The sequence below is a fragment of the Copadichromis virginalis genome, linkage group LG22 (assembly GCF_057382275.1).
Source record: "Copadichromis virginalis isolate Kocher_CV1m ecotype Utaka linkage group LG22, C_Virginalis_male_GT1.1, whole genome shotgun sequence".
In the NCBI taxonomy this organism is placed as follows: domain Eukaryota; kingdom Metazoa; phylum Chordata; class Actinopteri; order Cichliformes; family Cichlidae; genus Copadichromis; species Copadichromis virginalis.
In genome coordinates this window covers 1,216,246-1,227,073 of record NC_140638.1, presented here as the reverse complement: position 1 = coordinate 1,227,073, position 10,828 = coordinate 1,216,246, and the positions used below count along the sequence as shown (strand labels likewise).

At 44.4% G+C, this 10,828-nt stretch overlaps 1 protein-coding gene across 1 annotated transcript; it reads right to left on the bottom strand.

The window, feature by feature from the left end:
• Window positions 1-55: 55 nt before the first annotated feature.
• On the bottom strand, window positions 56-5,596 carry LOC146682330 (uncharacterized). The gene is made up of 3 exons (XM_085446926.1): window positions 5,316-5,596; window positions 3,480-3,539; window positions 56-3,378 (listed from the first exon to the last, which is right to left on the bottom strand). Exons 1-3 carry the CDS (start codon window positions 5,594-5,596, stop codon window positions 2,130-2,132), a joined length of 1,590 nt encoding a protein of 529 aa, XP_085303052.1. The 3' UTR covers window positions 56-2,129.
• Window positions 5,597-10,828: the final 5,232 nt, after the last annotated feature.

Here is a 10,828-nt window from a genome sequence, read left to right as displayed (position 1 = left end):
CACAAACAACTTAAACTAAAAATAATAACAAATCAAACATACCATACTCGTGGGATTTTAAGAGAACTTTATTTTAAAGATGCAGCAATAACTGAAACTGAATCACAAAAGAAGAACACGGGAAAATGACCACCAAAGTGCTAAAAGCGACTTCTTCCACCTTTTACGCCTTCAGTGGTGTAAAAGGTGACAAGTGACAGGCCTGCAGTGAAATTCAGAATTCATTTAAACTGACGAATTTTGAATTAATAAATTAAATTAAGCCCAGCATGGCCCAGCTTCAATCTCTTGTCCAAACTCGTACTTGTCCCGAACTCGAAAATATTGAGGAGGAAAACAAAATAACACTGGTCCCGAAGAGTCTGGTCAAACAATTTTATTGAACACACGCGCGGGGAGATGGATACTGCACACAATCAGCATAGATCTCCACCCAAAAAGCAATTGCTTTTATAATGTCAGGGTTTGACAAGGTTTCCAAGAACATTATTTGCATCTTAAGAACATTTTTTGCATTTTTTACAGACAATGGTCAATTTTAAGAGATAAATGCAGACACCGAAGTTCCCCTCCCTAGCATCTTCGTCCATATATGGCGATGAATCCAGGCCCTGAAGATCCCCAGGGTCTTCTTTTTGACACATCTTCTGTCACCTGTTACTAAGCAAACTCAAACGCCACAGGTTGCTGAATAGTTTCAGGCCTGTTTCTAGATTATATGGACTATATGTGTTTTGTAAGCGTGTATGCAGTTTTAACCTTCTATAGCTCCAAGTCACTTACACAATAGATCGTCCAGACATCGCGCCGAACGAGGCTTATGACCTTTCCTTAATTGACTGAGCTTTAACTCTTTAATAAGCACAAAATGCAATGTGTGTATACAATTATTATGGCTGCACCTGTAATAAAAGGTTAATGTAAAGCCAGCAGGTTTAATAACCATCTTAATCCAATGTTAATGCTTCAGGATATATTGTAGCTGTAAAATAATTTCTTTAATTCCACACACTATAAAGCCAGAGGCGACCAAACATTGGAAGTCTGTCTGTTAAAAGTAACAGACCCAAGGATCTGTTACGTTTAAAGGACTAACCTGTAAGAGCCATTTAATGTACTTTAATACTCAGATTTTGACCTTTACTGTTTCACAGAGTTAAACAGGAGACACCCACAATTTCGACTTTAACTGCAGTTTAGCAGGAGCAAAGCAAAAGCAGAATCAAATAATAATGAAAACAGAATCAAATGACCTGAATTATACTCATCTAATTAACCTACTCAGAGCTAATGCTGGCCCTGTTATTCTTAACACAGGAAATCCCATCACATATGAACATTCAGTCCCATATCAGTATACTTGACTTCATGTTCAACCACACATTTAAAAAGTCAGACATTATTTCAGATGAGTGACTTCTCTTTCAAACACACACACATTATTCAGCCTGAGTGATTATTATAGATTATATGTTCTTCACCGCTCTCAGACACTACTGTGCTAAGTTCAAAGATTAATGAGGTCCAGGCACACAAAATTCACACATCAGGACAGACTTTTCCAACACTCTAACTCATTTCTCACATTCATTTCTTCTTCATATACTTATACTTTGATTTAGCTGTGATTAAAAATAAAGATGCTGTGCACACTCCAAACTCTGCTTCGGCCCTCTTCTACATATAAAGCTGGCTGGACCGTTTAGCCGCTCTCAGATGTGCTGACAGGCAGGCTGAGGGGACTTCAACCTCCCTCGTTCCACTTTCTTTGACTCAAAACGAGCTTTTGCATTGACATTGTAATTTAGTTTGTTAGTTTGGTTTCCCTGCCCTGCAGAAACCCTGCTGCGGTTCTCACAACTGGGTTCATGAAAATTATTATTATTATTATTGTCGTTGTTGTTATTATTATTAATTATTAATATTATTGTTGTGTTTTTCAGCACTTCATTACTTTGATGTTGTTTAAAAAATATGTGAACAAACATGTGATGAGAAAATGAAATAATGATATACCTCATAAAAATCTACCGTATTTCACTGGGCTCCACAGATCAGGCCAGACTGATGAATCTCTTTATACAAGTGCAGCAGCTATGACTGTCACTATGACAGAAGTCAGGCTGATTTCATTTACAGCTGTAGCCGCTTTGGCAGCTGTAGTTGCTGTTGTAGCAGCTGTGGTTGTTGTTGTAGCCCCTGTGGTTGCTGTTGTAGCAGCTGTGGTTGTTGTTGTAGCCCCTGTGGTTGTTGTTGTAGCCCCTGTGGTTGCTGTTGTAGCAGCTGTGGTTGTTGTTGTAGCCCCTGTGGTTGCTGTTGTAGCCCCTGTGGTTGCTGTTGTAGCAGCTGTGGTTGTTGTTGGAGCCCCTGTGGTTGCTGTTGTAGCAGCTGTGGTTGTTGTTGTAGCAGCTGTGGTTGTTGTTGGAGCAGTTGTTGTTGCTGCAGTTGCTGCAGTTGTGGTTGTTGTTGCTGCAGTTATAGTTGTTGTTGGAGCAGCTGTAGTTGTTGCTGCAGTTGTAGTTGTGGCTGTTGTTGCTGCAGTTGTAGTTGTGTTTGGAGCAGTTGTAGTTGTTGTTGCTGCAGTTGTGGCTGTTGTTGCTGCAGTTGCTGCAGTTGTAGTTGTGTTTGGAGCAGTTGTAGTTGTTGTTGCTGCAGTTGTGGCTGTTGTAGTTGTGTTTGGAGCAGTTGTAGTTGTTGTTGCAGTTGTAGTTGTTGTTGCTGCAGTTGCTGCAGTTGTAGTTGTGTTTGGAGCAGTTGTAGTTGTTGTTGCAGTTGTAGTTGTGTTTGGAGCAGTTGTAGTTGTTGTTGCTGCAGTTGTGGCTGTTGTTGCTGCAGTTGTAGTTGTGTTTGGAGCAGCTGTAGTTGTTGCTGCAGTTGTAGTTGCTGTTGTAGCAGCTGTGGTTGCTGTTGTAGCAGCTGTGGTTGCTGTTGGAGCCCCTGTGGTTGTTGTTGGAGCCCCTGTGGTTGCTGTTGTAGCAGCTGTGGTTGCTGTTGTAGCAGCTGTGGTTGTTGTTGTAGCAGCTGTGGTTGCTGTTGTAGCCCCTGTGGTTGTTGTTGTAGCCCCTGTGGTTGCTGTTGTAGCAGCTGTGGTTGTTGTTGGAGCCCCTGTGGTTGCTGTTGTAGCAGCTGTGGTTGTTGTTGTAGCAGCTGTGGTTGTTGTTGGAGCCCCTGTGGTTGCTGTTGTAGCAGCTGTGGTTGCTGTTGGATCCCCTGTGGTTGTTGTTGGAGCCCCTGTGGTTGTTGTTGGAGCCCCTGTGGTTGCTGTTGTAGCAGCTGTGGTTGTTGTTGGAGCCCCTGTGGTTGCTGTTGTAGCAGCTGTGGTTGCTGTTGGAGCCCCTGTGGTTGCAGTCGAGCTTGAAATCTGTGTGTTGACTGAGGCTGATTCAGAGGGTTAATGATGGATACAATTTACATTAACACCAAATTTCAAATCCATCTCCTGCACACAGAATGATTTGTGGTTATTTTCTTACACTTACCCACAAACAGAAGTAGGATGGCACAGATCTTCATCATCATTCTGGAAATGTGTTTGAATGCTTTAAAGATAAAATGACCGATTGTTGTTTGAGTTTAGTTTTTAGGGTTTCGCACTGTGATACACAAAATGATATCACATAAAATTGAATGGAATTAAGAAAATATCCAATATATTTACTTAACTGAATATTTGGGATAAATAGAATTGAATAAAAATGTTAAAAATAGCCTCGATAAACTAAACAGTTTGAGATTATCTGAATAAAAGAAATATAATGCCATGAAAATCATGTAAAACAAAACAAATCAGTAAGGTTGGACTTGTACAGCAGAAGCAGCACGTGTGAACAGACACGAGTATAAAATGTGGTGAAACATTCAGGATGAAGTGACTTACAGTCTGCCTGGTGCTGAGCTGTCTTCCTCTCAGTGACAGAGGCCGTGCTCTTCACCGATTCCAGCTGTTTGTTTAATCAGTGAGTTCTCCAGGAAAGCCAGCTTTTATACCCACTCAGAAATCTGCAGGACCACAGATAAGATCAGGTGCTGAACAACACGTGTCAACACGAGTCAAACACGTTAAGCAAATTTTTTTGCATTTAGGGAAATCTGGTTTTAGTTATAACATCTATGCTGCTATAAAAATGTGTTTATTTATCTGCAGAGCTTTTCAGCTAACACTCATAATTTAATTCTCTTCAGGTAACAGTTTTATTTTATTGCTTTAATGTGAAGAGTGACTACATCTATTTTAAACAAATGTAACTAACATATAATGTAGAGTAAGCAGACACACACAGGTAGAGTCGAAGAGAGGAAACCAACTGACAGGACTACTGTGGATGCAGGTGCTAACAGTTCATTTGTATACAGATATGTATCTGTTTCCTGCTTGTGTGTCTGCACGCAGTTGTGAGGAAGAGGGATGCTACATGTAAGCAAGTCACAGAAGAAGGTGCTTACCCTCTGTCTTCTCTACTGCAATGTGAACAATAAGAAAAACAAGTAAAGCACAAGATGGAAAAAAGTATGAGAGCGTCATGACCGACCGATCTGGAATATGTGATGCGTGAGACTTCAGGTGTGCAGATGTCCAGTAGAAGAAACTTATGTGGGAGCCCATCGCTGTTTGTAGTGTCTGTCTGAGGCATTTTGGAACAAGTGAAGGTTTTCCAGAGAGTGTGGAAAACTGCCCGGTGAATCAGTGTTAGTCAAGTTACTGGAAAAAAGTAATTAGTAACTAATTACTGATTACTTCTCCAAAAAAACTACTCCTGTTACTTTACTGATTACTTATTTTGAAAAGTAATTAGTAACTAAGTTGTGTTTTAAAAAACATGATACACAACCTGAATAAGTAATAAAGCAAAATTCAAATTCAAAAAATTCAAATTTTATTTGTCACGTACACAGTCATACACAGTACGATATGTAGTGAAATGCTTGGACAACTGCTCGTGACCTAAAGAAAACAAAAAAGGAAAAGGCTATGAATAAGATAGGAAATAAATATGAAAAATTAAAAAGGGTAAATTTAACTAGGAAGGAATAAAATATAAATTAAGGTTAAAAATGAAATAACTGTACAACACAAATTAGAATGAAGGGTAAATTTAACTGGGAGAATAAGATAAAATATATAAATTAAAGTTGAAAATAAAATAACTGTACAACAAAATACACAATATAGAACTATATAAGAATGTATGAAGAAATATAAATAAATATATACACAATAACAGCAGCTGTACAAGACAAAAGACCTTTTGTCAGGAAGTCGTCAAATGTCTCACTGAAAATGTTTTATTTTTATTTTCTCTGTTGAGCTGGGTAACATTGTCAGTGAGACATTTAACGACTCCCTTAGCGTGGCATTTTCAGCAGCGAGCGTTTCCACCTGCTGCTGACTGAACTCCAGGGATTCTCGCAAGCATTTAAATTCCTGGTGTAGAATCTCCACCAAGGACAGCCTTGCAGCCTTGTCGATTGACTCTAGGATATCGACAATATCTTTGCTGGCTGGCGATGTTGTGCCGGGGGAATCTGCCAGGCGACATCTTTTCGATGACGGCGTCTCAGACTTGGCCGGGGAAGCTGCACTCTGGGCCTTCTTCATCACGAGGTCCTGGAAGCACTGATCGATGTAATCTTGGAGAGCCTCTAAACTCTCCCCGTTGTTCTCCAGGGTGTTGGAGATGATTTAGACAAATGTTGTTAGTTATAAGACAACTGATAAGTGTATTTGGTAATACTGAAGCTTAAAGGAATTTGTTCAATTCTAAGCTACCATTCGCTTAAAGTTTCTGCCAAAATCTCCGGCGTCTGACGTCAGTTACAACATGAGTCACTTACCTTGTCTGAGTCGGAGTTGTAAATGAATCAAATACTTAGAACATGTATTAGAAAGAACAGAATTTATTTCATTTGACGGACTAGTTACACAATATGGGATCAACAAGAAAAGATTTTTAGAATATCAACAAATTAAATCCATAGTAAAAAAGAAATTTAAACCGGGTCAAGTTGAACTACAAACACCACCAAGTGTGGTTCAATTTCTTACTCTTAAAACCCCCAAATTACTCTCCAAAATATACAGAATGCTTTCTAAAACAGATGAATCAATATCACTTCCTATTGCAAAATGGGAAGCGGATTTATCAGTTAACTTAGACCTAAACTTCTGGTCTCAGATTTGCTTAAAAACCTTTCATCTAGTTAGAAATCCCAGTCTTCAATTAATTCAATACAAAATATTACATAGAGTGCACTATACAGGTCATCGGATGTTCAAGATGGGCTTTACGTCTACCAACAACTGCTCACACTGCCAAACCAATTCACCGGACAATCATATCCACGCTCTTTGGTTCTGTCCACCAGTTCAGAAGTTTTGGCGCGAGATATGTGAAGACTTATCGAAGTGTCTGAAATGTACAGTGGGGCAAAAAAGTATTTAGTCAAGGTTCAAGGTTCAAGGTTCTTTATTTGTCACATGCATAGTTATACAAGTATAACACACAGTGAAATGTAGCCTGACACGCTCCTCGACATGTGCAAAAATTGGGGGGGGGGGGGGTTGTAGGTTGTAGCCACGGTTGTAGCCACAGCTGCCCTGGGGCAGACTGACAGAAGCCAGGCTGCCATATCGCGCCATCGGCCCCTCTGGCCAACACCAGTTTCTGTACATTAATATGAATAGACATCTGACTATTATACAGGATAGACAATATAAACATATTTAAAATTAAAGGAATTGAAATGTACATTGTGCCTTGGTTTAGTGTCTGGAAGAGTCCTGTCTCAGTCAATTATAGATGATGTGAGAGGGCGGGTGTGTGTGTTTAGGGCACGGATGGCTTGGGGATAGAAGCTCCTCTTGAGTCTCTCTGTCCTTGCCCGGAAGATGCGGAACCTTCTACCAGATTGCAGAAGTTGGAACAGTTTGTTGCCAGGATGGGACGGGTCCTTCAGTATCTGCGCTGCTCTAGTCCGGCATCTCCTGGTGTAGGTGTCCTGAAGCGGGGGGAGAGCAATCCTGCAGCAGCGTTCTGCTGTACGGATCACTCTCTGGAGAGCTTTTTGGTCCTTCACACAGCTGTTCCCAAACCATGATGTCATGTTCTGTGTGAGGATGCTCTCCACAGCGCCTGTATAGAAAATCCTGAGGATCTTTGGAGAGACCCTGAACTTCCTCAGTTGTCGTAGGTGATACAGGCGCTGCCTAGCCTTTTTGGTCTGGACCTGAATGTGGGCAGCCCATGTCAGGTCTGAGGAGATGTGGACACCAAGATACTTGAAGGACTGCACCCTCTCCACTGGAGCTCCATTGATGATAATGGGCTTGTAGTCTCTGTGCTGACCCCTTCTGAAATCGACCACCAGCTCCTTGGTCTTGCTGACGTTCAGCTGGAGGTGGTTGTCCTGGCACCACGATGCCAGATTCTTCACTTCATCCATGTAGGCCGCCTCATCGTTGTTGGAGATGGCACCCAACACCACTGTGTCGTCAGCAAACTTCACAATGGTGTTGGAGCCATGGGTGGCCACACAGTCTGAAGTGTAGAGGGAGTAGAGCAGTGGCGAGAGGACACATCCCTGAGGTGCTCCTGTGTTGATGGTGATGCTGTTGGAGAAGCACCTGCCCACCCTCACCACCTGAGTTCTGCCAGTGAGGAAGTCCAACACCCATGCACACAGACGGCTGTTAAGTCCCAGATCCCTCAGCTTTGTGAACAGTCTGCAGGGCACTATTGTGTTAAACGCTGAACTGTAATCAAAAAACAGCATTCGCACATAGTTACCCTGTTTCTTGTCCACGTGGCTGAGAGTGGTGTGTAGGACGTGGGCGATGGCATCCTCTGTGGATCTGTTGGATCTGTAGGCGAACTGCAGCGGATCTGTGGTGTCTGGGATGGAGGAGGAGATGATGTTCTTCAGCAGCCTCTCAAACACCTTCATTACTACCGAGGTCAGTGCAACTGGCCGGTAATCGTTCAGGGATGAGGGTTTGCTGTGCTTGGGCACAGGGATGATGGTGGATCTTTTGAAGCATGTGGGGACCACAGACTTCGCCAGGGACTCGTTGAAGATGTAAGTGAACACACCTGCTAGCTGGTCAGCACAGCAGCGCAGCAGATGCCGTCTGGCCCCGCCGCTTTCCTTGTGTTCACTCTCCTCAGTGCCGCTCGGACGTCATGCTCCGCGATGCTGGTCACCGGTCTCTCGCTGATGACGTCACTGTCCTCGGTAGTCAGGCGGTAGATAGCATTAGCCGCCTGGCTAACCTCGAAACGGGCGTAGAACCGATTCAGCTCGTTGGTGAATGCAGAGTCGGCGTTGATCGGCGCAGTGTCCCTGGCTTTGTAGTCCGTAATGGTGCGTAGTCCGTGCCACATACTCCGTGTGTCGCCCTGGTGGAAGCGGGACTCCACACGTTCCCGGTACCTGCGTTTGGCATCTCTCACCGCGCGCCGCACGCCGTATGAGGCCGCTTTGTAGGCGCTCATATCGCCAGTGGCGAGACCCGCGTTGTAGGAGGCGGTCCTGGCGTTTACTGCAGTGCGGATCGATCTGTCCATCCACGGTTTCTGGTTTGGGAATGTGGTGACTCTCGCAGTGGGGATAATCTCCTCCGCTAGCATATTGACGAAGCATACTGCTACTTCCGTAAACTCGTTGATGTCGACTGCGCATGCTCTGAACATGTCCCAGTCAACGTTGTTGAGTGCGTCCTGTAGCGTAGCTTCTGATTGGGCAGTCCACCGTTTTACTTCCTTCGTGGTCACGTCTTCCCTCCGTATGCTTTGTTTATACTGGGGAATGAGGAAGATGGCGTTGTGGTCAGACTTCCCAAAAGCCGGGTGTGAGACAGCTTTGTAGCCCTGCTTGTATGGCGTGTAGCATACACCGATTGTGCAAGTTCCCCCACTTAAAATGATGACAGAGGTCAGTAATTTGCACCAGAGGTACACTTCAACTGTGAGAGACAGAATGTGAAAAAAAAATCCATGAATCCACATGGTAGGATTTGTAAAGAATTTATTGGTAAATCAGGGTGGAAAATAAGTATTTGGTCACCTCAAACAAGGAAAATCTCTGGCTCTCACAGACCTGTAACGTCTTCTGTAAGAAGCTTTTCTGTCCCCCACTCGTTACCTGTATGAATGGCACCTGTTTGAACTCATCATCTGTATAAAAGACACCTGTCCACAGCCTCAAACAGTCAGACTCCAAACTCCGCCATGGCCAAGACCAAAGAGCTTTCGAAGGACACCAGGAAAAGTATTGTAGACCTGCACCAGACTGGGAAGAGTGAATCTACAATAGGCAAGCAGCTTGGTGTGAAAAAATCAACTGTGGGAGCAATCATCAGAAAATGGAAGACATACAAGACCACTGATAATCTCCCTCGATCTGGGGCTCCACGCAAGATCTCATCCCGTGGGGTCAAAATGATCATGAGAACGGTGAGCAAAGATCCCAGAACCACACGGGGGGACCTGGTGAATGACCTGCAGAGAGCTGGGACCAAAGTAACAAAGGTCACCATCAGTAACACACTACAACGGCAGGGAATCAAATCCCGCAGTGCCAGACGTGTTCCGCTGCTGAAGCCAGTGCATGTCCAGGCCCGTCTGAAGTTTGCCAGAGAGCACATGGATGATACAGCAGAGGATTGGGAGAATGTCATGTGGTCAGATGAAACCAAAGTAAAACTTTTTGGTATAAACTCAACTCGTCGTGTTTGGAGGAAGAAGAATACTGAGTTGCATCCCAAGAACACCATACCTACTGTGAAGCATGGGGGTGGAAACATCATGCTATGGGGCTGTTTTTCTGCCAAGGGGACAGGACGACTGATCCGTGTTAAGGACAGAATGAATGGGGCCATGTATCGTGAGATTTTGAGCCAAAACCTCCTTCCATCAGTGAGAACTTTGAAGATGAAACGAGGCTGGGTCTTCCAACATGACAATGATCCAAAACACACCGCCCGGGCAACAAAGGAGTGGCTCCGTAAGAAGCATTTGAAAGTCCTGGAGTGGCCTAGCCAGTCTCCAGACCTCAACCCCATAGAAAATCTGTGGCGGGAGTTGAAAGTCCGTGTTGCTCGGCGACAGCCCCAAAACATCACTGCTCTCGAGAAGATCTGCATGGAGGAATGGGCCAAAATACCAGCTACTGTGTGTGCAAACCTGGTTTGAAGTTGAAGAGCCCCTCAGGTGGCTCGATGCACCGGCGGCACCCTGCACCAGGGCTGAGCCCCCATACACCCACCCGCCCACAACCCGGCAACACACCAACCAGGACCCAAGCCCCCGAGGCCCGGCCAGGGCCCCAGCCTGGAGACAGAGCACCCCCAGAACCCCACGCCCATCCTGGACCCACCCTGGGGCAGCCAGGCTACCAGGTCAGTAACCCACGTCCGTCAGCACAGACCCTCCCCTAGCCCCGCTGCACACAACCGTCACCTAAGAGCCAACAGAGCCCTTAATAGGCCATGACTGGGTTGAGCCCCCCAAGGAAGATGCTCCTGGGTAATCCCCTGACGCCCCAATCCTGTCCCTACCTCCACACCAATCACAACAGCAAAGGTGGGACCAAACTATGACCCCCCCACCCCCACTAGGTGATGGAGCTGATCAAAGGAGCCCAGAGCAATTGATCTGATGTGGTGGCAGAGGCTGTATCAAGACTAATGTAATCTAATAGATAATTTCTATATTGGTTAGAATTAAGATTATTTTTATTTTTCCAGTTCATGAGGACAGTTTTCTTGGCTATGCATAGGGCAGTGAAAACCATATGGGCGATATTCTTTTCTGAAGTGACATTATCTAAGCTG